The sequence below is a fragment of the Spermophilus citellus genome (genome assembly GCF_964194105.1).
Source record: "Spermophilus citellus genome assembly, chromosome: 14".
Lineage (NCBI taxonomy): Eukaryota > Metazoa > Chordata > Mammalia > Rodentia > Sciuridae > Spermophilus > Spermophilus citellus.
Window position 1 is genome coordinate 63,183,341 of NC_138194.1, and position 27,828 is coordinate 63,211,168.

General features: G+C 40.6%; 1 protein-coding gene and 1 long non-coding RNA gene across 8 annotated transcripts in view; one reads left to right on the forward strand and one right to left on the reverse strand.

Annotated features, from left to right (window-relative positions):
• LOC308633704 overlaps positions 1–19,659 on the forward strand; it is a 66,626-nt gene extending 46,967 nt beyond the window's left edge. Inside the window, exons 2-4 of the long non-coding RNA XR_014018849.1 lie at positions 10,265–10,336; positions 15,196–15,362; positions 19,580–19,659. This is a non-coding gene — a long non-coding RNA (uncharacterized lncRNA). The remainder of the gene's footprint in view (positions 1–10,264; positions 10,337–15,195; positions 15,363–19,579) is intronic.
• The window catches only part of CDH17 (cadherin 17), a gene marked incomplete at both ends in the record, with an annotated part of 59,866 nt that overhangs the window by 10,987 nt on the left and 21,051 nt on the right, over positions 1–27,828 (reverse strand). For 3 of the 7 annotated variants that reach the window (XM_081266668.1, XM_081266673.1, XM_081266670.1), the window contains 10 exons: positions 3,440–3,679; positions 5,826–5,956; positions 9,594–9,838; positions 15,413–15,604; positions 17,513–17,589; positions 20,870–21,085; positions 22,916–23,066; positions 23,390–23,521; positions 25,755–25,954; positions 26,050–26,208. In XM_081266668.1, coding sequence (XP_081122794.1) covers positions 3,440–3,679; positions 5,826–5,956; positions 9,594–9,838; positions 15,413–15,604; positions 17,513–17,589; positions 20,870–21,085; positions 22,916–23,066; positions 23,390–23,521; positions 25,755–25,954; positions 26,050–26,208 — 1,743 coding nt within the window. Of the gene's footprint in view, positions 1–3,439; positions 3,680–5,825; positions 5,957–9,593; positions 9,839–15,412; positions 15,605–17,512; positions 17,590–20,869; positions 21,086–22,915; positions 23,067–23,389; positions 23,522–25,754; positions 25,955–26,049; positions 26,209–27,828 lie in introns of those variants that run through there. The other 4 variants (XM_081266672.1, XM_081266671.1, XM_081266674.1 and 1 more) reach the window with 4 other exon arrangements.

Consider the following 27,828-nt stretch of genomic DNA (forward strand, 5'->3'; position numbering starts at 1 on the left):
ACAATGAGAGGTAAATAGGGAGCCTACATCCTGGGAACAAATCTTTACCCCACACACTTCAGATAGAGCCCTAATATCCAGAGTATACAAAGAACTCAAAAAATTAGACAATAAGATAACAAATAACCCAATCAACAAATGAACCAAGGACCTGAACAGACACTTCACAGAGGGGACATACAATCAATCAACAAGTACATGAAAAAATGCTCACCATCTCTAGCAGTCAGAGAAATGCAAATCAAAACCACCGTAAGATTCCATCTCACTCCAGTAAGATTGGCAGCCATTACGAAGTCAAACAACAAGTGCTGGCGAGGATGTGGGGAAAAGGGTACTCTTGTACATTGCTGGTGGGACTGCAAATTGGTGTGGCCAATTTGGAAAGCAGTTTGGAGATTCCTGGGAAAGCTGGGAATGGAACCACCATTTGACCCTGCTATTGCCCTTCTCGGACTATTTCCTGAAGACCTTAAAAGAGCATGCTACAGGGATACTGCCACATCGATGTTCATAGCAGCACAATTCACAATAGCTAGACTGTGGAACCAACCCAGATGCCCTTCAATAGATGAATGGATAAAAAAAAAGTGGCATCTATACACAATGGAGTACTATGCAGCAATAAAAAATGACAAAATCATAGAATTTGCAGGGAAATGGATGGCACTAGAGCAGATTATGCTTAGTGAAGCTAGCCAATCCCTAAAAAACAAATACCAAATGTCTTCTTTGATATAATGAGAGCAACTATGAACAGAGCAGGGAGGAAGAGCAGGAAGAAATGAGTAACATTAAACAGAGACATGAGATGGGAGGGAAAGGGAGAGAAAAGGGAAATTGCATGGAAATGAAGGGAGACCCTCATTGCTATACAAAATTACATATAAGAGGTTGTGAGGGGAATGGGAAAATAAACAAGGAGAGAAATGAATTACAATAGATGGGGTAGAGAGATAAGATGGGAGGGGAGGGGAGGGGGGATAGTAGGGGATAGGAAAGGTAGCAGAATACAACAGTTACTAATAGGGCATTATGTAAAATTGTGGATGTGTAACCGACGTGATTCTGCAATCTGCATTTGGGGTAAAATTGAGGGTTCACAACCCACTTCAATCTAATGTATGAAATATGATATGTCAAGAGCTTTGTAATGTTGTGAACAACCAATAAAAAAAATTTTAAAAATTTAAAAAAATTTTTAAAGTAGCTCAACCATATGTTCTCTAGTCATGATAGAATTAAAAGAGAATATTTTATACATCTTTCTGGTTCTCAAAATATTTGGAAACTAAACACAGGTCACAGAAGAAGTCTAAAGAAAAACTATTTTGAACAAATGAAAATGAATACAGAGTATATAAAACTTTGCAGAATGCAGCTAAAATAAATTTATAGCAGATAAATTTATAGCACAAAATGCCTGATAAAAAATTTTCTAATTGTTGCAGCTTCTACATTAATACAATAAGAACAAAATTAAGCACAATATAAGAAATAAGACCTAAACAATCAAATATAAAACTGATGAAATGAAAAGCTGTTTCTTTGAAAATGCCAATAAAATTAAATTTGTAACTATATTTATAAGGAAAAAAATTTCTAATGTCAGAATGAATGACATCACTACATATCTGCAGATACTAAGATAATAAAATATGAATAACTGTATACCAACCCATTAAACAAATCAAACAAAATACATTATTTGAAAGATGTAAAAAAGCTCAACCAAAAAGAAATTGAATTTGTCATTAAAATTTCATACACACAAACCCAGTTCCAATGTCTTCTTCACTAGTTAAGTCCTCTCAAGTTAAGGAAAATCTAATACCAATATGAATCAGTGGTTAAGAACCCCTGGGTTTAATCCCAGTTTAAAAAAAAAATGTGGACAGGAAGAAAAAGTGTCGGTTCCAGACAACAAAACTTTCTAGGTAGAAAGATCTATAACTTTGCTGACTTATTTTTCAGGTTCCATATGATATAAAATCAAAATCCAAAAATCAATTTTATTCCTATATTTTAGAAATATGAATATTAAAATACCACTTAAAAGAGCATCAAAAATATGAAATAGGGGAAATTTTTCAAGAACTATACACTGAAATCTAAAACTTGCTAAGAGAAATTAATGGAGAACTAAATAACATGGCAACATATGCCTTGTTCCCAAACTAGAAGACTGGCCCAAGTCCCATAGATTCAGTACAGTCCAATCACAATCTCTGCAGGCTTCTCTCAGTAGAAATGGACACACTACATCCTGACTTCTACATAGAAATGCAAACCAGCTAGAAGAGATTACACAATTTTGAAAAAGGATAGTGGCAAAATTCTACCTAATCTCAAGTCTTATAGAGCCATGGTAATCAAGATAGACACATATCAATGAAACAAAGGAAAGTTCTGAAACAGATCCATGTATATACGCCCACTCAATTTTTGCCAAAGTTGCCAACATAGTCCAATGTGGGAAAAGTACAGTTTTTAAATGGTGTTAGCTCTAATAAAAATATGCCTTGATCTTTACCACATATCCTATATAAAAACAGATGAATTATAGAGACGCATGAAAGCTAAAACTATAAAATTCAAGGGAAGAAGACAGTGAAAGATTTTAGTGACCTTGGAATTGGCAAAATTTTTTCAACATTAGAAAAATTATACCAACTAAATCAATAAATCATTTAAAAAGCTTTAAAATCTTAAAACACTGCTGTAAGAAGAAAATGCCATTTCCTGGGAGAAAATATTTAAAAGATCCTTGCTGGAAAATGAAATTATATACAAATTACATTATACTGTATGCATGTCTGAATATATAACAATGAATCCCACTACTATGTATAATTATAAGGCACCAATAAGTTTTATATATTTTTTTTCAAGTTACTGTGGTCATATTCTGGAAGTGGAGAGCGACTCACAATTTTAAATATCTGACAAAGCACATGCATCTACTACATGTATTTTTAAATGCCTACAATTAAAAAATAGAAGCCAATTTTTTAAAAAATGGAAACAATATCTGACCATAAACTTCACCACCACAGTTAAATCAGCTCGCAAAAAGATGCTTTACTCATTAGTCATAAGGGAAATATAAATTAAAATCTTTTAAGATGCTACTCTACACTCATTAGAATGGCTAAAATTAAACTGAGCATAGCAAGTGTTGGGGAGAACTCTGGATCACGCTCATACATCAATGGGAATAAAAAATATTAATTTGGGACACAGTTTGACAATTTCTCAACTGACAGCCATTCCATTCCTTGCTATTTAACCAAGAAAAAAAATGAAAGGACATATCCCTACAAAATACTTGTGCATAAATGTTTCTTTCTGGGACATGGAAGCAGATCTGTGTCGAGGCAAATAAAACTTCATTTCATCATCTGTCAATGTTTTCCTCAATAGAGTTTTGACAACTCACCGTTGATTTTGGAAACTTCCCAGTCATTTTTTAAGTTTTCACTGCCAAGGGCAAATGTAAACTGGGGACCCCGAAATGACTGCTGGTCATCATCAGTGGCCTCAAAAATGACACTTCCAGGTGCAGTGAGAGGATGGCAGATAAACAGGCCTGTGTAGTCCTTGGTGAGCCGTGGGGGGTTGTCATTCACGTCCATGAGAGTCAGGTAGAAGTTCGATGTGGACTTCAAAGATGACCCGCCTAAGAAATTGAATTATTGGAATATGGTATCAGCATGCTCATTTTCTTCTCAGTAACAAAGAATATTTTTTTTTAAAAGGCATTTTTTAATGTCTAATGAGGTGTAGAAAGAAACTTAAAGTAGTAATAAAACCAAGCTTTTGATTCTAAATGTTCTGTGCTGAATGTCATAATTCAAAATATATTTTTTTAAAAAAAACTGTATATTTTCGGGTGAGAAGACCGAGGCTCAGAAGTTGTGTGGCTTACCCACAGCTAGTGAGGGGTAGAAAGGCTTCCCATCCAGGAGTCTAATGCCCACAGCCTTCATGACTCCTTAGCACTAATTTAGGCATAAAAGTCCAGTTTTCTAAGCAATTCTTCCGCTGAGAAACATGTAGCTTTGTGAGAATCTCACATGTGCGTGAATGTTCTAGAATATAGTAAAGTCTGCACAAATATTTATCATGCTATAGAGATGAAAAACATGTCCTCTGCTGCAGGGCCAGTGGGTAGCTGTGTGATCTTGGTTAAGTTTTTTAATTTCTCAGTGCATTGGTCTCCTTGGCCATGAAATGTGGTCCGCTGTAGAACCTTCCGATGTGTTACATGAGGAGTAAGTTGTTATGCTAAGTGCGTGGAAAGGGACAATGGGTGCAATGTAAACATGGACCATCTTTTCCCTGCCATCAAACGAGATTCCACAGTTTCCCTCTGCTTCAGTTCCAGTAAGCCCTGTTTTCTTGCCCCTTCTGATTCCAGGAAAGCCTGTTTTCTAGCTTCTTACTGTCTTCTACACCCTGGCTGCTCTGCACCAGAGAAAAATCCCCTGGTGTTCTTGAAGTCATTTTGTCTGTTTACTTTGTTTCAGTGCCAATAACTGAAAATGGAACGGGGTTTTGGACTGTGGTCTTGAATCCCGAGACTTATAAAATGTGAGAAGCCCTTCGGACACATAGAAGTGAAGTGTTGATCCCCAGGGCATGACGTAGGGGAGCATGAGGCATAGGAGCTCCGCCAGAAACTTCCTGCTGATTAACGGGGAGCTTTTAAATCAAGAGTTAAATGTATACAATGTGATAGTGGAATGCGCTCAACCCGAGGTGACCGACAGGGCCCGTCCATTCGCACGTTCGTTCCAAAGTTGGCACTCAGTTCTGCATCTCTGCCTGCTTCACTTTAACTTGATTGCTGTGATTTTTTTCTTAATCTTTTCACCTATGTGGTCCATTTCTATGGTTCCCTTCTCTGTTCCCCATTCCAGCCTCCAAACTCAAGCTTCACATTTTTTTAAATGTATTGACGGTCTAAAGCTATATTTAGTAGTAATTTGTTCAATTCTCTTTTTTTGGGAAGCCACATTGATATCTCTACTAGTTAATTACAGCATCTGATCTGCATAGTTCCTACTGTATATTGGAAAAAAAATCATTTAAATGCACAGAAACTCCAATTTTAGTCACCAGCCTTCTCACTCACAAGTATACTATTTCTGTTTACTTTCATCTTACTCTTGAAAAATCCCCTAGAATTCAACATTCAGAACCAGTGGGTGACACCTATCAACCACAACTGAATTAAATGGATGCAAAGATCATGTAGAGATGGCTCAAGCATCCTGAGCATATCTGTGCAAAGTCTTCTCTCAAAAGTTCACCCTGTTTCATCACAACAGATACCCTGGCCTCCCCCAACCTACTGAAGCAGAATCTCCAAAGGTGGACTCCTGGCTCTCTCTTGCCAAGCTTGCCTGGTAATTCTGATGCATATCAAAGCAGAAAGAATTCCATAAAACATTAGAAGCAGAATTTCACAAAGGGTAAAACCTGAGGAGCTAGAATGTGAGCCTCAAGGACCAGTCAGAGGACCACTGGTCTGACTTGGCTCCCAGGAGACATCTACAACCACTTCTTTGGGGGCTCCTGGCTGCCCTCCCTGCCTCACTCCAAAGAGAAAGCAACATCCCTGAAGCCCGGCCAGCCTTCAGGGACACAGCTTGTTTCTGCCTTTAACAAAACCAGAGAAGGGGGAGTGCTCCTACACTTTGTCCCCTTTTAGTTGTTCCAGTATGGTAGTTTGACCTTGAGTTTCTCACTCTCTTCTGTTTTATTGCTCATTTCTATTGATGCATCCCGCCCCCCACCCCCACCCGATTTATTTTGCTTACCTACTTCAGTGGCCACGACTTGTACCCGATACACACTTTCTGCTTCCCTGTCCAGCGGAGCCACACTAAAGATCTCACCAGTGACGGGGTCAATTTTAAGCCAACCTCTTGTGTCGCCGCTCAGTGAATATCTTCATAAAATGAACAGAGCAGAAAGCTGCGTGACTATGCGTGAAAAGAAAGTTTGCACACTGCCACACCGTCTACGTTATCACTAGTATATTTACACCATTAAAAGACTCGTTATCTTTTCAATTGCAATATCACATCTTTCAAAGGATTTGCTCAGCCTTGCAAAGTGGCGTTTGCTTTTTAGGAAAGGTCTAGTTGCAGGTGTGGTGAAAACATTTTATACATTCCTGGTAATCAAAGAACACAAATTAAAGAAACCTGGAAGCATATTTTAAAATCTCTCAGCAAATTGCCCCCTCTAAGGAAACCGGAGCACCCAGTGATGGAGACATTGGGTAAAATGGGTAGACAATCATCGACTACTGGTGACACCATGAATGCCTCATTCAGGAAACATCAGTGGAGAGCTCACCATCAGGCAGCACACCAACAGAGGGTTTATGCCAGTGGAAGAGGCTGACACAGAAACAGATAATTACCAAAAAGTGTGGTACATACAATGGAAGGGGTCCACTGGCATCTCAGGAAAATTTATGGCAATCTGAGAAGCCTTCTCTGAAGGTGATGTTAAGACAGGCAAGAAGGGTGCTTCAAGCAGGACAGGTCGCACAAGCTAGAGCAGAGAGGCCAAGGATAGCTTGCCGTGTGAGACGCAACAGCAGTGCTGGAATACACACTGAAGCAGGGGATGGAAAGAGATGAGGCCACAGATTTGAAGGTTGTCCCAGAGGGAGGGGAGGGCGACCATCCTATGGTGGTAAGTGGAAATGGAACCCATTGGGAGAGGTATGAAAGACGAATTTGCGAGACAAGCCCCGAATCACAGGAAGACCCATGAGTACAACACATCAAATCCATAGAGATATGCATATATTTAGACCAAATACTCTCTCTCTCCTGGAACATTTACCTAAACATATGATAGAAGTTAATAAGTTAAATGCTCACATATATTCAAGATATTTTCTATGATGAAAAGTGCTGAAAACAGCCAACTTGTCCAGGAATTAAAAAAAAAAAAGATCAAAATTCTGCTTAAATTTTTCCCTTTTAAGTATACTGTATAGGCCAACCACAGTTACATGGGTGCTGAACAAGAAATCCTCTGTATTTGGATTTCACTGTGAAACAAGTGAGAACTTTCCTGAGGGCTTGGAAAGAGGAGTTGGGTGATTTGGCTTTTAAAAAAATATTATTAGTTATGCATGATATTATATATATAAAATGTCAAAATTTATTCTAATGTATACATATATAATGGATTATAATTTCTCATTCTTCTGGTTGTACATGATGTAGAATTACATTAGTCGTGTAATCATATAGGCAAATAGGATAGTAACATCCTATTCGTTCTACTATCTTTCCTATTCCCATACCCCCTTCATTCCCTTTTGTCTAATCCAAAGTACTTCTATTCTTCCCTATTCTCCCCCTTACTGTGAGGTAGCATCCCCATATCAGAGATAACATTCAGCCTTTGTTTTTTTTGGGGGGGGGGGGGATTGGCTTATTTCACTTAGCATGATATTCTCCAGCTCCATCCATTTACTAGCTAATGCCATAATTTCATTCTTCTTTAAGGCTAGATAATGTGGCATATATACACAATGGAATATTTTCTTTATCCATTCCTCTGTGGAAGGGCACCTAGATTTGTTCTGTAGTTTAGCTATTGTGCATTGAGCTGCTATAAATATTGATGAGGGTGTGCCAATTCTAAGTCCTTTGCATATAAACCAACAATAAATGCTGGTGAGGATGCGGGGAACAAAGTACACTCATATACTGCTGGTGGAACTGCAAATTGGTACAACCACTATGGAAATCAGTATAGAGACGCTCCAGAAAACTTGGAATGGCTTGCTTTCTTTAAAAGCTCACTGTGACTACAGAACAGTGAATTGCCTCAGTACAGTACAGAGCAGTATGGTAGGAGCAAGGGTGGCTTCAAAGCTGAGAGGTCAGTGGCTTGGTACATGTCGGAGGGAGTGAGAATCATTAGGATTCTGGGTATATTTCAACAAAAGAATCTATTACATTTGCTGATGGATTCTGAAATGTATGGAGCTGGAGAATTAAATTATCCAAGCAAAAACTTGAGGCATCCCTAATTCTTTACTAACTTATTACTTGCATCTGAACTGACTGACCATTCCTAAGATACTCTTTTCATTTGTCCTTCAGGACCATGTCTTGCCCCGTTTCCTTCACTGACCTCAACTACAACTTCCTGGTATGTAGATGCTTTCCCTGATCCATCAGAGAAATGGTCTTAGTTGTTTTCATTTTTTCCCCCTTAAAAACTAAAATTTTTGTTCACTCGTTTTGGACCAACGATTTTTATAGCATTTTCAGGAAGGAGGTAGAAGCATTTGTTAGACAATACATGGCTGTATAATTTATAAATTTTTCTCCCCAGCATAATCTGTGACTGATAGTATAGCATAGATACTGTGCTTTATATCTAGTAGAACCTGTTTCTTTTTCTCTTGACAAAACTGGAGAAGTAGAGAGTGAAACAGCAGATGCTAACTTTTCTCCTAGCTTTGGTTTGAGTTTGTCCCCCAAGGGTTCATGTATTGGGAGGTAGGGCCTTTGGTAAGTGGGGCAGAGTGAGAGATCCTTGGGTCAACTGGCTAGTGCCTTCAGAAGGGATTGTGGAACCCCATCTGTCCAGCTTCCTACCAGGCAATATGATGTCTTCCCCTGGCACAGGCTCCTGTGATGTGATATCATCCATGAAGTTAGCCTGCCTCAGGTATTTGGTTCTGGTAATAAAACATGGACTAATATATGCCATGACTGATAATCCAAAAAGATATTAAAATTCATTCTAAATACCTAAAGGACAACTCGGTGGAATGAATGATTACCCTCAGAAGTTTAGAGAAACATGGGAAATTGTCATTTATAACCACATGCATATTAAGTCACACTAGTGGCAAAACTAACATTTATTATGCCCTAGATACAGAAAATGTCATACAATAGAAGCAAAAGATCCAAGTTCAAGACCTATCCATATGCTTAACTGTTCGATATTAAAGACTGTACCATTTAGTTATGTATATACGTACATATCTTGAGCAAATGATCATTGCACATTTTTAAGGCAAATCCATATGAGTCCTATTGCACTTTAAAAAAATGACTGAGCATTACTAAGATGGAAATTGTAATACATTTTGTTTAGCCACCTCACCTTGAGCATTGGCTCCTCCATGGGTGGGGTGTGGAACGAGTCTTGCTGCCTAGACAAGGTCTCTGGAAAGCCTAAGAATGTAAGCATCCTACAACCAGAAGATTCTCTTAACTACCTACAGTGGCCTCATCTATTAGTTGAGCTTTTGCTTCCTTCTATTTCGGGCTGGAACCTCTTCCCAGCCTCTATGACTGGCTTAGACACAGGGCCTGGCTCTGGATCACCCAGTGTGTAGGAGGTGAAGTCCACGCCTTCCACTCACCAGCTCTTGGCTTAAGCCAAACCTGTTGTTGCCTAGTCAAGGCCACAGACCTGCCTCTAGCTGCTGGGTCAGGAGACAGCCCTGGAGCCAGTGCACCTTCCCCTCCCTCCCTCATCCCCTTTGGCTGTGGTTGCCCCAGGCCATAAGTTCACCCAGCCCTAGTTTGTACCTGAGGTCCAGACCCTCAGGATCCCTGGCAGTCACGTTGCCCAGTTTAGTGTTAATGGCCACATCTTCTCTGACTTTTGCTTGGAATACATCCTGGGAAAATACGGGTGCTTCATTCACATCTGTTAAAATAAGCTTGAACGAGGCAAAAGAGCTTGCGTTGTACGTCACACCAGATACAAGAGGCTCAGGGTTTTCTGCTTTGAACACAATGTTGGAGAAGGCTGCCGTTTCAAAATCAAGAGGCTGTAGAGAGAGAAAAAAGGGGGGTTATATTCCATACCTTAAAAGGATCATTCCCTCTAAACCTTTAAAAATCTCATACAGAGTAGTAGTTCTTTAATCCAGCATCAGTTGTTCTGCCTCTCAGAATAGCAGAACCATGAAAAAGTCTTACCTGCAGAGTTTCCAATATGCTAACGTGCATTATGACTTTCCTCAAATGCACTCGGCCCTGGGAGACTTCATTCATTCACCAGAAACTTATTGATTTTCTCAAGACAGTTCTCAGAGGACGGTTTGTAAAATGCTACAGAGATTCCTACTTTGTATGGAGAAATCTTTCCAGGTGACCTCAGGACCCAAGTTCCCAAATAAAAGACTTTAAACTCAGGGAGGATGGGAAAAGAGAGCAGATAAAATTGATAGACAGATGATTTGCTGTCTTTCCAGGCCGTACCGGATGCGACCAGGAACGGAAATCAAGAAACCAGTTTCAGTTTAGGATGAAGAAGAATTTAGCAGGTAGGATTACCAACAGTAGAAAGAGCTGCATGGTAAGTTCCCAGCTCTGGAAGTTTCCAGGCACAGGCTTAACAACATGTGGCAGTTAGCACAGAAGGGAAAAAAGAAAATTATCATATAAGCAGATAGTTTTATGGGACCTGTATGGTCTCTCTCAAAGCAGGGTCTCCAAGAACCTATAGGGGAATTCTCCTGCCAAGAATAGACAACCCCAGCTGAGGTTGTTGAACCCCCTTAGAACTAAAATCTAAATATTTTTCTGTAATGTATATGTGTCTTTTGGGGGGAGGAGGAACTTTATCAGATTCTCAAAGGGACCCCAAAGTAAGAAGGAACCAATGTCCAACAGTTTCATCTTGGCTAATGGAAACTGCACTATTCACTCTTCCAAGATTTCTTGGTGAACTGACCCTTAAACCTTAATTTTTAACTTTTAGTTTTTAACACGTGCAATATCTTTTCATGAAGAGAAAAACTGAAGTGGGATGGCATTGGTCAGCTGCCCTTCCAAACAACTGAAGCTATTCTTCCCCTCCACCAGGGTTTGGCTCAGTGGTGTCCTCTTCATGTCTTTCCTGATTATTACCCTCCAACTGTACCTAAACCAGGACTCGAATGGTTAGTGAGGATCCAAAAACACTAAACAAACAGTTCCCTAAGAGGAAGAATTATGTTCCTCCTCACTTCCCACCTCCTCCCTGACATGTAGTAGCCATAGTATGTCGGTCAGGAAATGCAGTGAGAAGAAAGGTTTGGGCCTTGAGGGCTCCAATGGAGAGGAGACTCTGGAGGCCATTCCCACCTTCTAGAAACCCTCTCCCCATGCACAACTATGCCTTAGTTTAGAGCAATGAGAAGACTGTCTTGTGAAAGAGCAAGAATTATGTAACTCATAGTCATTTGAGATAGAAAAAGCACTGACATTTTTTAAATGATATAAAATTCTATAAGCCATCCAGGGTGTGAAAGGGGTTGTTCCTAGAAATAAGCACCTACTATCTGCAAAGAATGGCCCCTTGATGACCTCTGGATCACTGCACATATCCGGTGGGGCCCTCACTTAGAGGCCCATGATCTCCCCATCTCAGGGAATGATGCTAATGGTATCCAACTGAAATATAGCCCTGGTAGACCCAGAAGGAAGGTCCCAAAGTCAAGACTAAAGGACAAAAATAGATGGGACTTGAAATTCATCAACCACTACCATGTGGGCTAAGGACACTCTTTGTTCCTTATGGGTACAGTCAAGCCCAGTCGCAGGCAGGTGGCAGAGGAGGCCTGTCCATCCTCACCACCCAATGGATCTTGAATCTCCTGACTGGCTTTTCCATACCATCTCTGTAGTCCAAGAGGCAAAGGGATAAAGAAATGAGGAAAGTATTTCTGCAAGTGGGAAGCAGCCAGTTACCAGAATAGAATGTGTGAGACTGAGAGGAGACAGAGATGGCTGTGTACATCAAGGCAAAGAGCTGGGCCTTTGATTGTCAAGGTCAGATTCCTGTCTTAGAAAGATGGCTCTAGGAGCAATTGCACGAGGGCTGGGTTCAAACCAGGGAATGGACAAGAGTCAGGAGACAGTATCAGTGCCCCTTCCACATTTAAGGAATGGGAGGGACTAATGACAAAGGAGCTTTATTTGATTATTTTATTATTTCTTTATTATTTTATTTCTGCTTTATTTTATTTACACTTGAATAATAGCCAACCAAATCTGCCAGGGAAAGAATTAGAAATGAAAGGTACTAAATTAGCAAATGATAATTCAGCAAAGCAAAATCAGGGCCAAGTCTCATCAAGCCACTCTATGGCCTTTCATGACAGGGGGTGTGCGGCAGAGTCACGATAAGAGACCATCACAGCCTCTTGGGATGCACCCATTGGGTAAACTAAAACACCTGCTCCTGTCACAGTGTGCCTGAGGGGTCAAGCCAGTGATTTAGATGCAACATGGAAAAAAAGGGCTGAGGAAGAAGAGCCAAGATGGGGAATATTTAACATTTTCATCCAAGGAGGGAGATGAGAAAGCGGGCACATTAGGCGACACTGGTGGAACTGGTTAAAAAAATAGTCATGGATCAAGAATTCAAAAGTACCAGCCACAATGGAGCAGGGACAAAATTTGCATTTAAAAATTCAAAGCAAAACCCTGAGTTTCAAGGAAGGGGGTTCCAGAAGAGGTATGATGACCCAGGCAGGGCTCAAAGAAATGTCCTTCCTGATCAACACCTGTTTAGCCCCAGAGCCATGAATTTCTGCAACTTGCTTAATCTGAAGAATCGCTTGGGGTATTGTCAATTCTCTTGGTTTCCAGGCTTTTCCCTGGAGAGGCTGAAGCAGCAGTCCCTGGCATGCCCTTCAACTCTTAAATCAGGCAAGTTTGGTCCCCTTAGGCAAGAGGGAAAGCACACCTGTCAACAGATTCCCAGCTCTATTCAATCAGAATTAAGGTAGTGCCAGACATTTATACAGTTGGCTACATGCAGGATGCTGTGTGAAAAGCTCTATATGTATTTTCACACTTCATTCTACAATATCCTTATGAGGATGATGCTTACCATTTTACCTATTTTTATAGAATGGAAAACTAGAGGCCTTCAAGGTTACATCATTTGGTCAAGGTCACAGAGCTAGTAAGTGGCAATGCCAGGCCTTGCAGAAATCACTTCCTGATAGGACTCAGAAGCCCAGGTCAAATTCCCAGCTCTGCCATTATGGGGAAGCCTGACATCATACTACTGTGAACTTGTCTATACAACAGGGCTTACTCCTGCCTCCTTCCATGAGGGGCAGTGTGAGAAGTACAGGGCACAGGATCCTTCATGAAGGAAAATGATGGAAGTTGTCAGGCATGAATTCCTCAGTGAAATTGCCTTGTAATTCATAGAAGAAAAATCTCCCCCAGGATAGAGCTCTCTAGGGATTAAGGGAAGATAGTGACCTGCCCACCTGTAATTCAGATAATAGAATTCTGCCTCTGATAGGTTTCTTAATCATAATTCTGAGAACTGGGGACATCTCAGTGACACAATGTTTGTCTAGCATGCGTGTTTGTAGTGCCTTGATGGCTTCATAGGGACACAGAAATAAGACTAAGGCCTCCTTAAGAAACCACATTATAGAGTCTTTAAAATATTTTGGCAAAAACAGTAGGAATACCCATATTAGTCACTTTTTTCTGCATTCTGTGGGCTGACATGTGGTGTCTCCTGATCTAAAATCCACACCTGATGATTGGTTTTTACTCAGCATTGGAAACATCTTAATTTGAGGTCCATACCCCAGAGATAGCTACTACAGTCCTCCAGCTAGCACCACCTCAATCAGCACTGGAAGTCTTGTTAATTTGCAAAGTGATCTTACAAGAGATTTTCTTAGTGATACTTTTGCTATTAAAGATCCTTAGTCTGGCTGAGCATGGTAGCATATGCCTGTAATCCTAGCAACTCATGAGGCTGAGGCAGGAGGATCACAAATTCAAGGCCAGCCTAAGCAACTTAGTAAGGCCCTATGTCAAAAAAATAAAAAAGTAAAAAGGACTGAGGATGTAAGCACCCATAGGTTCAATCCCTAGTACAAAAATAAAAATAATCCAAAATAAATTCTGAGTTTGGTTACAGAGAGTCTCTCTTGGGACTGGGGCTGTAGCCCAATGGTAGAACAAGTGCTTAACATATGAGGTCCTGGGTTCGATCCCTAGCACTGCCAAAAACTAAAAACGGCAACAAAAAACTTTCAAAGACTGCCTCTCTTGAGTTTTGCCAACAGGTGCATACATCTTTGGCTGGCCCAGCAGCTTGTACTGAACAGTGTTCCAGGGCGCTAGTTCTAGATCTATTCTCAAGATCACCTTCCTTTGCATGGTCATACAACTCCTACTGCTTGAGTACTGTTATCACAGTGTCCAAAGGACAGAAAGCTTGGACTTCTGAGGCCCAAACCACAGGTTGAATAATTGTGATGTGACTGATAATTATATACAGGAAAGATTTCAATTGCTTCTTCAGTTAAGAAAAATTTATTGAACTGCACTATATGCCAGGCAATATTCTAAACATTTGAAATACATACAGAATAAGGATGTTTGGTCAGAGGCCTGCTCTACTATAATAAACCAGTTCATCTCAAGGCTGCATGGAAGGCTACCACAAATAATTGAGGTTATCAACTTCTCCCTAGAAGTGCCCATTCACCAAAAGTAGCCAGATTAGCTTAGGTTGGTTCACAATAAGCCACCCTAAAAAATGCTGATAATGTGGGAATCATTCTTGTTGAGATGGGTAGGTCTCTATCTTCCCTTAGATCGCTAGAGAGCACTGGTCCTGGGGCAGAAAAGCTACCCTTGTCCTGTATAAAAGAGGCACACCAACATGCTGCCTAGCCACCCACTCAGACACAGCCTTCTGCTTTCCTTCTGAGATTCTTTGTCTCCAAACAGACAACCATGAATAGAAGAAGAGAACGTAATGGCGTCTTTTTCAATGTCGGCCTTTCACAGAATGCTGGACTTCCACTAATCCAAACAGACCTCTCCGCTGAAACCCAGTGCAGCCTTGTCAGAGGAGGGACATATGACAACAATGTCATCTGCATTCTGAGATGCAGTCCCAGGCTCGATTCAGCACTAGCACTTTCCCCGCTTTGCTTCAGTTCATTTTCTATGAAATTATTTCATTTAGTCTTTATTATTAGCCTCAACTTGCACTTGTCCTTTATTCTGGCTCAAAACTGTCCTCCAGAAACTTCCTTTACAGCCTCCATCCCACTATACTGCAATCCTTCTGCAGTCAGCCACTCTTGCAGATTCTCTATTGCTCTACCTCTGGGCCTTTTTAATTACAAGTATTCTCTGTCTCCCCAAGGAAGGCCCTTAAGTATACTGGATTGACAGAGTGCTACTGACAAATGAGTCATCTCGTGAACCCGTCACGTAGACTAAGGAGGAGAGGAATGACTCTGCCAAGAGTCCACCACCATGCCTGAGAGGTCACTGCAAATGTGTCCCCTTTGCTGATGTCTTCACACAATCGTAAGTAAATTAACACACCAAAAAGACAAATGCATTAAATGGCCATTTACCTTTTTGACTGTGACATATCCTCTATTGGTTTGGGGATCTGTGTCAACCCCCAGTCTTCCTTCACTGTCTCCTTGTATAATCCGATACAGGATTTTAGAACTTCCAGTAAATGGCTCATCAGCATCAGTGGCATGAATGGTTAAAATGATGGTCCCAACTGCTGTGTCTTCAGGGAGAGTCAGGTTTCCATACTGTAGAGGAAGCAAATAATGATAATGTCCTTGGCCATCAAGCATAGTTGCCGAAGGGCAAACTTGTCCCTGATTTCAGAATGGACACAAGTCATAGTTTGTACTGACATTTACCAACCATGTTTTTCCTATTGATGATATGTTGTGGTTGATTTTAACAGTCATATTCATGAACCAATACCCATGGTACAAAGTACATTTCAGAGACCCACTGGCAGGATTCCCAGACAGAATCTCACTCTGATATCCAATATGTTGAATAACCATCATGATATTTTAATAGCAATAATAGCTACAATATATTGAGTACCTACAATGTGACAGGCACTCTGCATCTATTAATTTTGTTCATTAATTTATTTTAATGCATTTCATACATTGTTTTAATTCTTAATCAAGGAGTAGAGCTTAAGAGCTTGAACATAGGAGTCGACATACTGGGTAAACTTGCCATTTGTTAACTAAATGACCTGAAGCAAGTTACCTCCCTTGAGTGTCAATTTGATCATAAGTTTCATGGGGACAGTAATAGAATCTACATCATGCTTGCTGTAGGGATTAAGAAAGATAATAATGCATCTAAAGCCCCTGAATATCTGGTACATAAGTAGGGCTCAATAAATGTAAGAAAGGTAGCTATGTTATCTCCCTTTGACAGAGGGGCAAAGGATTGGACAGATTAAACCCACCCAGGATCACACAGCTAGTGAGTCCCAGAATCAGGATTCAAACCCATGTGTCTCCAACTCCAAAGACGATGCTGTTAGTCACTGGTGTGAACCATTTCCTAAGTCCCCTGAAACTTCCCCAGGTCATCTCTCCTGATCTTAAAGAGGGGGAGGACCACCACAAAGAAGGAAGCATATTCTCTCCCCATAGCCTGATCGGCATTTCTAAGCTTCTGAGACATCCAGAGCAGAATTTTTACCTTCAATCTAAATAATATTGTCTACATGAAATGCAGAAAAAAAATCACAATATTGGGAAATGAAAAATTGCTCAAAAAATGGAGCCTGAGGAAAAAAAAACCCGTTCTTTATTTTATACTTGCTTAACCTTGCCTCTTAGACGAGTTCAGTCACATCTCTTACCATTCCAACCCCCATCACACATCAGTCCCCTTCTTTGCCACAGCCTTGTCCCCGTTTTGATTTATGAACATCATGAGAAGGCTCTGGGTCGCCTCATAACTGTCTTCAAACATGACATAACAATCTAGCCAAATAGGCATCTCTATCCTTCAAAATAAACAGACATTCCTTTGAAGGGAAGCAGTGGGAAAATCATCAGCAAGTCTCATGCCTGTATTAATGACTAAAAACAGTGATTTGCATTTTTCTTGATGTCTATATTGAGCTTTTCTTCTTTATGCCCAATTCTCCTATTCTTGCAAATATCGAGCACATCTTTTTCTTCCATTTAATCCAGAGATTCAATTCTTCTTTTCTCTTACCCAAATATTGCAAAGTGAGTTAAGTCAACAGTATTCCAAAAATTAAATTTTTGACTCAAAAAATCAAAAATTTTGGCTTGGTTGAGAACTTCCAATAATCTACTAATTGTCCAGTGCGCGCGCGCACAAAATCTACAACAATAAACGGCAAACAACCACTCAATTCCTTTCAGTTTGACAAAGATTGTGGTTGTAGTTTTTAAGCAGCTCTTAGAATAAATGAGCTGTTGGCAGGAGTTTATAAACATTCGTTCCCAGATCCTGTAACAATGAATGTTACTGTTCCCTGAAGATTTCCACTAAAGATGGTGCCTGTGTTTATTACTGGTTCATTGACCAAGGCTACCTGTCAGGTCTGATATGTTCCTTAACTAGTATCTGTGCTTCTATCCCAGTAGTCAGGATTTAGTAACATGAACAAAGCAAAGAAAAAACAAATGGTCTCAACTACTCACATCTGACTTTTCAAAGATGGGAATCTGATCATTGATATCAATGACATGGATTTGCACAAAACAGGAGGTCTTGAAATCTGAAAAACAGTCATATCACAGAAATTTTCATTGCAAATCATGCATTAAAATCAGAAACCTGTAAGGAAAAATTGGCAAGAGACGTGACAACCGCAGCCAAGATTTCACAACTGACATGCAATTTGTGCGGAAAGAGGATGCTCTCTCTGTTCCCCACCTGCACCCGCAGGCATGGGAGGTGTGCGCTGAAGAAAGACCAAACAGACGTTCTCCTGGGCTTTCCATTGCCTTCCACCTGCTCTCACCCTAGGGAGGGCTTGTCCCCGAGGATGGTTCTTTCTGGAAAGAGCAGCCTCCCTTTTCTGACTAGTGAAATATAAGCCATCTTCAGTGTCCTCTGTAAAACTATCATTCCAGAAAGCCTTCTTGAGGCAGTTCTGACCTACGTCAGCTCTGTCCCCTGGGATGGGAGATTCAAGGGCACCAACTCCCTCCCCTCCAAGTCAGGGAGAAAGTGGTACAATTATCCAAAGGAAGCTATGAGATAACTTGTGGAACCCTGAGGAAATGGCACAGGCTTTGAGGGGTGGAGCTGACAAGTCAAAGACCCAGTCAGACAGCAGGTTGATCCTAGATCCAAAATCATCATGCAGTGAAGGTGGGGATGGGATGCCCGAGGAGGGAGCCAGAAGGAGAAGCAAAATGACAGGTTCTTCCTAGGGGCTGCAATCCCAGCAAACCATATTGGATAATGGTTAAGCCTCTGGTTCTGCGATCCCACTTATCAGAGGTGTGAATGTGGGTGTGTCTCTGTGCCTCAGCTTATCTACCCAAGGTGGATAAGCACAGAATGGAGGTTCTCGTCACAATACAAATTGTTAGTGACGTCCCTGTATCAGGCACCATGTTAAGTGTCTGCTTTACCCATTTCATCTTTACAATAACTTCATGATGTAGTTGCTGTGATCATTCTCATTTAAAAATGGAGGAAGCCAAGGGATATAGAAATGAGGAAACCCTCCAAAGGCCACACAACTAACTAGTGGTGGGGCCAGGATTCAAATCCACATGCTGCTTTTGTCCTCCCCATGCACTGCCCGCTCTGAGCCCCCAGGGCTGACTTATCAACATCATCAGTGGATGTCACTGCCCTATGGGCAACAGTTGGGTTCTGCCAATGGGAGCCCCCACAGGACTGGGGGGAAGGGGCAGGAGGAAAGTGAGGTGTCCCTCTTTCCTGGCTACCAACTAAGGTCGTGCGCTCCTAGCGAAAGCTTCCTCCCTTCACCCCCAACGCTTCAAATCAGTCAAAGCCTCCTTCCCATCTCCTATTGGTTTCCCTTAGCCCTGTCCATGACCTTTATAAATAATCCTTGTTTAAAATGTTTGGTTACTCCTTTTGTAAAGGCCATCCATTTTCTGCTCGGATCTTGACTAAACTACACAGGTGGTCTAACTCTAGAGTTTGCACTCCATGCACTGGAACAGGATGCCAGGAGTACTTTAATAATAATCATAAGAAGACCAATATCAATTAAAGTTGGGGCCAGTTCCCCAACATTGGCCCCTCCAAGGTCCTGAACTTGCTGGCCCACTGACTTTGCAAAACCTTTCTTTGGGCCAGCAGTGGGTCTTCCACTTAATGGCCCTGCTGGATTAATGTAAAACTATGTTAATTATGGCCTCAGCTAATTATCTACAGTACACAATTGAGCATTAATTCCATCAATACACATACTTACATATAAATAATATATTATAATCTGGTCCATGTTTTCTCTAGATGTACTCATGCACACAAATAAATTTATAACTTGATGTCTACTTTATACTCCAATAATCTCAAACTACCTGATGTCTTTGCACGTGGTATCCCCACTCCTCAGTAAGTCTTACACATTTTTATAACTTGTCATATCCTTCAAAACTTAGCTCAATGTTACTCTTGCAGAAAGTTTCTGCTCTCTCCCTCCACTTAGTCACTCCTCTGTGAGCTGCCTTATATATTCCTTACAATTGATTGATTCATATATCTATCTTCTCTCCCAGAATGAGCCCTCCTTGAGGACACTGGATCTGGTTTAGCTGCGTCTCTCAATACCTTGACCAGTACCTCAAATAAGGTAAATGATAACTGCTGAAAGAATGAATAATAGTGTGAAATTGTCACTTCTTCATTGAGACGGATGGTTTACTATACTGATTTCTGTTGTACTTCTTAACATAGTACTAAACAAATATTTGACCTTCAGTATTTGCTGGGTTTCAAACATTCTGCACTGGGGACCTATACATCTCTTCCAGTACATCAACTTCCATGGAAGGGAGAGAGATGTGAAGTGCAGAGTGCAACAATGCTCTTTTTTTTCCTTCTTATTTATATAACCAGTGCTGCCTAGCAGCATAATAATTACTAAATTCCTTGGCAATCTAAAATTCAGTGCTAATTAACTCAAAGAAGGATTTTCAACCTCCTAGAAGTATGAGTATCCCAGAAATGAGTCTCTGAATAAATATTTCTGCGTTTGCACACAATTGTTTAAGTGTATGCTTGTTTGAGAATGCAGTTTTCATCAGATCCTCAGAAGGCCTTGTGACCCAGGTATTAAGAACCACTTGTTTTGAAAGTGTACAAAGAGCAGGGAAGAAAGTCTCCTGACACTGTCAAATGACCAACTAGAAGCTAGCAGGAGAAGATAGTACCTCTCACTTTTATCCCAGAGCCCATGGAGTCTGAAGGCAAGAACTAGAAAATACAATTAATTTCCTGTTATCATGGTGGCTGTAAAAATGTACCTGACAGAACTTCCAATGACTAGGATATTGATTGATGATTGCCCCGCTGGTAGGCTACAAAATCCAACACTATATTTGTAACAAGGCCTCAATACCCACAGGCTGCCCCGCCAGTTATTAAGCAAGGCAGTGATATGAGGATGGGCTCATTTTTAGAGATAATGTACTTTGGAATCCCAGGGTGTTCCCAGTCTTCCTCCCCTGTCTCCTTCATTCAGAGTCAGGTTTATATTGCAATCTGCTGGCTCTCCCAGACTTCTGAGTCTCCCTTTCCATTTCTTCTCAAAGGCATCCCCTTCAGGATGTACATTTAGCCCCATCTTGGTGTCTGCTTCTTGGAGGATGCAGAACAACAATGTTGCCTGAGCTAGAGCTCTGGCCTTTATGAAAACACCCGCCTCTGTGTTGCATGATTTCACAAAGGAAGCAAAGAATTCTTAAATGGCATCCTTCTGTAACATACCCAGGCACTGGAGCCACCCAACAAATCAGAACTGGAAAGAAGGCAGGTATTTGTACACATGACAGCAGATGGATACTCACCTGGGTCGGACACCTCTACTGTTAGGTTGTACTGAGGAGTATCTTGCTTCTTCAAAGCCTGTCTAGCTAACTGGAGCTTTCCCGTATATTCCTCAACCAGGAAGAGTCCATCTGTGGGAATTTGTGGGGTTTGTGCCACAATTTTGTACTTTAAAATACTATTGATAGTGTTTTTTTCATCCATGTCATTGGCAGTAAAGGTCCCAATGCTGCTTCCTATGGAGAAGAGAAGGAAGAAATCCATTCATACTGACTCCATGGATTCTACTTAAAATTGGTTTCACAGGATAAGCAGGTTCCTAGAAAACACTGTAAATAATTTTTGGTATAAAGACAAGGATTTTAGGTTTATTTTGGTTCCTTAACCCTTCCCATAGTATAGTGTGTTGAACACTTTATCAGCCAGGGCTGCCGTTAACTGCCATGGGCTAGATGACTTAAAAGAAATTTATTTTCTCTCACTTCCGGAAGTTTGAGTTCAGGGATTTGACAAGATTGCTTTCTTCTGAGCCTCCTCTCTCCTTGACTTGTAAATGGCTTTTTTCTCTTCCCCCATGCATTCATATCATCTTCCCTCTGAACATCTCTGTCCTAATTTCTTATTATAACAACACCAGTCTCAGTGGATTAGGGCCCACCATAGGGACCTCCTTTTACCTTAATTCTCTTTAAATATTCTAAGATTGAATGTGGTGGCACAGGCCTATAATCCTAGTGCCTGGGGAGTCTGAGATAGGAGGATCACAAGTTCAAGCCCAGCCTCAGCAACTTAGCAAGACCCTCAGGAACTTAAGGAACCTGTCTCAAAATAAAAAAGGCTGTAGCTCAGTGGTAAAGTACCTTTGGGTCCATTCCCTAATCCCCCCCAAATAATAACTTTTTCATTTTAAAAAAAGAACCTATCTTCAAATATAACCACATTCTGAAGCACTGGGCTTAGAACTTTACCATATGAATTTGGGGAGACAACTGCTGGCTCTCCCAGACTTCTGAGTCTCCCTCACCACTTCTTCAAGGCATCCCCTTCAGGATGTACAGAAAGATAGCAGTAACAGTGTTCCACCCTCAAAATTTATGTCCTCACCAAACCTCAGTACAGGACCTTATTTGGAAATAGGGTCATTACTGATGTAACTAGTTAAGGATATTGAGATGAAATCATCCTGGATTTAGGGTAACTCATAAGCTGAAATCTTTCATTGCTGTTTAAGAAATTAAATTTTCTTCTTCTCTAATTAAAAAAAATGAGTGCTGAGGGAGAAGCCAGCAAGTCACCAGGAAAGCAGCCTCTGGGGCAAAGGTGTGTGGTGACAGGAGTGGAGACACCAAAAGGAAATGGTGAGAATGTCCACAGGCACATGTGCATCTGCCCACAGAGCAGCACAGCCCCAGAAATGAGTCATAAGAGGCCACAGGGCTTTTAAGCCTCTGAAGCTTACATGGCACAACAGGTCAGAACATTCAAGACACATCTGCCTACTCAATGGGATCAACACTAACAGCAGGAATGAACAAGGTATGTCCCAAGACTCCCAGAAATCATAACAGTCCCTATGCCAGCCTCCCAAATTATCAGCTGCCTAGAGAGGGAGGCTCAAGGGTCAAATTCGATTCCCATTGATATTATTTACATTTATCTCAGGATACCTGACTTTGAGTGTAAATGTTTAAATTTTTAGCAGACTTGATGAGATTTGGTCCTTTAATTGATTAGAGGTCAAATAAGATAATTTGTAGAAGAATCTTGCAAATGATTGTACATCCTATTGATGTACACAGGACACTGGTAAGCTGGTAATGGCGACAGGGAGGTAGCAGTAATAGTAGATGGTAGTAATCATTAGTGGGGATGGTAGTCATAAAAGCTTCAATTTAAGAATACTCTCCGAACAATGCTTGATCTAAACTATTGTGCCCATGTGACTCTCACAGTGCATTCAGCCTCTGTGCTGTGCCACAGCTGACCGCCAAATAAGTCTCCCCACCCACCATTTACCAGACAGAGGAGAAAGACTGCAGAGTTAACACAGGGCGGGCAGCTCTTACCCAGTCCTTCATTCTCCTGGATCTCAAATACAGTCACCGGAAATGGACATGTTGGTGGATTGTCATTAATATCTTTAACTTTCACATGAATTTCCAGTGGGAATGCAAGTGGTTTTCCATTCTCATCCTTTGCAATGGCGTAAAAAGTGTACTACAATAGGAAGGTCAGAATTATGACAAGACTCCTTCACTGTCCCCTCTAAGAAGCAGAGAAAATAGCTGTTTCATTTCTATTTCATTGACCATCCTGCCCCACCCCCACTTATTTTCAATTTATTTAGAAATGAAGAGGAGGAAAAAAATCAAATGGATCAGATGTGCAGGGAATTTGTCAAGTTATGTCTTGAGAGCCAATAGTATGTCCAGGACACAGATTATTATTTTTTTTTTTAAGAAAAATGGATCTTGCTCCCAAGGGTAAGTGGACGCTGGACTCTGTCTTCTCATCTGTGAAACTCTTCCCATTTTACTCACTGAATCCTTTTTTTCTCTGTCCAAGGGTTGAGTCACATAAATGTCTCCTTCTTGGTCAATTGAGAATGGGAATACTGGCAGCTTGTCTCTGTCAGATAAGGAATAGTGTGCACCTGGCTCATTCCACCGCACCTACAGGGCCCAAAGAGAATCGTGAGGAAGGACACACTGGACCAAGGGAACTTGATATAAACAAATTTCTGGTTCTCAATTTCTGACAACTTTGTATATCAGTAGTTTCCTATAGTAACCAATACCCATTTTTTCATTTTCAACCTAAAATAGGATTAAAAAAAAAAAGCAAGCCAGAGAATTTTTCTTCTCTAAAGCAATTCTTTATAAATCCCTAAAGAGTTTGTGGGTGGTTCCTTTTAGAAGTTAGACTATGGAGGCTTCACCTTCATGAAACATCAGTTTAAGAAACAGAAATGAACTTCGTAGTAGTTATCTGAGAATCACACCGTGACATACGATGAGCCTCTAAAACTCACCAAGGAAGATGAATAAGTAATTTCTCTATGAAATTAGTTAAGTAAGACAAATGATATGTAAAGGCACACTCCTCCCCTATTTAGTCTTCAGGATTAGAGTGAACTGCCCACTGTAATTGTAATTGAAAATAAGTGGGGATGGGGCAGTTGTTCTGCAACAACCTAACAAAAAATAAACAGACTCCATAGTAAGACCAGTCCACTTGCTTAGAGAAGAGCCTCACTTCAGATATTCTGCCGCTACTAATAATTATCAAGGCTTTACCACATAGCATGCACAATTCTCAATACTTTTATGTATATCTCATTTAATCTTCAAACACTACTATGAAACAGGGGCCACTGATACACCTCATAGATGAGAAAATTAGTGTGCAAAAAAAATTAAGATTGTTTTCCCCCCAAGGTCTTGGAGTCAGTTCAAATTTCGATATGAAACTCTTCTCTCAGACCAGCTTGGAAAACCATCAAGGAGACAAATTTATCTCTTGTTAGTTACTTAAGCCCCACCCATGGTCTGTGCCAAAGACTATATTCCTAGCTCTAAAGTGAGCTGCTCTTATATCCTAAAAGTTCTTCCTATACTTTTTTCCTTGAGCTGTGCCTCTCTACTCTTCTTCATGGGGTTCAGAACACTCAAAGCACTTCTTCTGGGCCTGGAAACAGAGTGGCCCTCCAGAATTTCTTTTCTTTGGAAGCCCCAAGAGCAACTAAGTACATGAGTTCTTTTTAGCATTTATGAATCCTCATGGGAATAACTTAAATAATAAACAGACTTTAGGCCCCGAATCTGAAATCCTCTTGGTAATAAGTTCTGGCAAGCTTTTTAAGTTGGCAAAGTAGAACCCCTTTTGTTTTTTGCCCTTTGAGGTTAACATCAGCTAATTCAACATTCAATAAATAAATCCCTTTTAGGTAAGATAATAGATATGATGAGATGGGCTATCATATTTCATCCCCCTTAACAATAGTCTCATTTTTTTAAAAAAAATCTTCAGGGAAGAACAAATGAGCACTTCTTCATAACATTAACATCTTTCATTTACTTTTATAAATACTACCTCAATGAACCTTTACAATATCCCCCAAGAGGTGTTATTAACGCCCATTTTATTGATGAGAAGTTGGGGATTGGAAGAGCTCGACTTGTTCATGATTAGTCATTAAGGGAACAAGAACTTGGTTTCAGTCACCTGCTTCCAACTCCTGGGCTCTCCCAGTAGCCCACGGCTTTCATGCCATGAGAAAAGATCAGACATTGGTGGGATCCAGACTGGATTTCCAGGAACTGAGATAGGAGGGTCCCAGGGTAAGCACCCCTCCATGGAGGTGGGAAGGAGGACCATGGAGCATTTGAATAAAAAGCAGCAGCAACAGGAGACAGAACAGGGAGTCTCCTAGGAGAAAGACTGCCTGCTCTGACTCTGACCCTTGGCCAGTCCCGTCTGTGCCCCTCATCCTCTGAGTCTATTGGGTAAAGAATTTCCCATAAGATTAAACACCAGCCGTCTAAAAATATTTGCAATCCCAAATTCAAACTATATGCATGTACATGATGTGCGTACCACATGGGACCTGCTCTAAGGCAGCCCCCATATTCTATCCTAGTGACAGGGAAGAATAAATAGCCCCAGTGTATTTTTTTTTTTTTAAAGGTGAGGGGAATGAAGTTCTCTCTGAAAGTCCAAATTTGTATTTGAATCCAAGTTTTCTACCCATGATGATAAACTCCAGAGGCCTGGGACCAGAAACTATGTGCTTTGTGTTATAAAAACATCTCTAGTAAGTGTATCCGTGAAGACCGTGGGGGGTACGTAGGTTTCCACAAAGCAAGGATATTTATGTAGGAGGCTCTAGGTGTCCCTGGGCTCTACCTGAGTGATTTTGAGGGGATGAGGAGCAGTTGAGTTTTCTTCAATCTCCACCGGTTCTGGTGCTTTCCAAATATTCTCCTTCACCTTAATGTCCACAGAAGCAGTATCACTGAAGGAATTCTCAGTCTGGCCTCCCATGTCCTGTACTGAGACCACCAGATTGTAGGAAGGATTCTTAACAGGATCCAGTTGCTGAGACCCTACAGGGGAGAAGAGTAGGGGAGAGAAGGAAATATCTCTGAAGGCGACAGCCCCTTTCTCCGACTCAGTCTGATGAGAGCATCCCTTGACTTACCTTGTGGGGTAAGTGATATTTCTCCTGTTTTGTTGTTGATCTGAAAGTACATGACATTGTTGACATTGGGAAGCTGAATGACAATTTGATAAAAAAGCTGACCATTGGGAGTGGCTGGGTCATCCAAGTCTGTAGCATTGACATACATGAAGGGTTTTCCTGTTGAACAAAACACACCCAGAAAAGATAAGTGAAACCCAAACCAATCGTAGCCATTTTTCCCCCTAAGAAGCAGAGACGTGGGGGAAGGGGGCCATGATTCATATCCGTGGGGAAATGAATTTTTATTCTGCTCCCTTCCCCTAAGAGAGGTTTATCAAAGTGTAGGTCAGGGAATTCTGGGAATCCAAGTCTATTTCAAGGATTCTGTGGCATTGAAATTCATGCCTATGTAAAAATCCATTCAAAGCACAAGATCATTTGACGGATTTTAATGTAAAGGAGTACAGAGTACAAAAGAGTTTACTGATGTAGTTTCAGATCCTTCTTTGCAACTAATTTCTTTTCATAGCAGGTATTAAACCCAGAGGTACTTTACCACTGAGCTATCTCCCCAGCCTTTTTTAAAAATTTTAGGACAGGGTCTCCCTAAGTTGCTTAGGGCCTTGGTAAATTGCTGAGGCTGGCCTCAAACTTGTGATCCTCCTGCCTTAGCCTCCTGAGTCACTGGGATGACAGGCATGTGCCACTATGCCCAGCCACAACTAATCTTTAGGAAACCATCACTTCAAGTTTTGATACCTTACCAAAGAAGATCCACAGTTATCTGAAAATACTATTATAATATGCATCTCTTTCCCTACTACATATCTGTGCAAGACTAATTTTTTTCATGTACTACTTCAACCAAAATAGCAGGCAGCAACAGAATGAATGTTGAAACAGCTATGATAACCCAATTGTTTTTTTATTAATTCAACCATCAAAGAAATCTGCAAAGATCAAAACAATGCCACTCCTCTTACTAAATTATTTTTGTCTTGAAAACATAGTTTTCATTAAAATGTTCCTTAACATTCCTTTAAATTATTTAGTAATTTTTTTAAATCTAATACAGTAAATATTGATAGATGTAACCAGTGAGATACTGGAATCGCCTTGCAAGAACCAGTTTTGAACTTTCAAAAATTTTGTGAGTCAAACTTAACTACACACACACACACAAAAAAAAAAAAGCCCAAGGAACTGAACAGACATTTCACAGAAAAAAACACAATCAACATGAAAAATGATAGTCATCTCTAGCAATTAGAGAAATGCAAATCAAAACTACTCTAAGATTTCATCTCACTCCAGTTAGAAGGGCAATTACCAAGAATACAATAAGTGTTGGTGAGGATGTGGGGAAAAGATACACTTGTACATTGCTGATGGGACTACAAATTGGTGCAACCACTCTGGAAAGCAGTGTGGAGATTCATCAGAAAATTTGAAAGGGAACCACCATTTGACCCAGCTATCCCATTCCTCAGTTTATACCCAAAGGACTTGAAATCGGCATTTACAGTTACAAAGCCACATCCATATTTATAGCAGTTCAATTCACAATAGCTAAACTATGAAACCAACCTAGATGCCCATCAACAGATGAATGGATAAAGAAAATGTGGTACATATATGCAATGGAATATTACTCAGCCTTAAAAAAGAATGAAATTATTTCATTTGTAGGTAAATAGATGGACCTAGAGAAATCATGCTAAATGAAATAAGCCACTCCCAAAAACCCAAAGGCCAATTGCTTTCTCTGATAAGCAGATGCTAATCCATAGTGGGGGT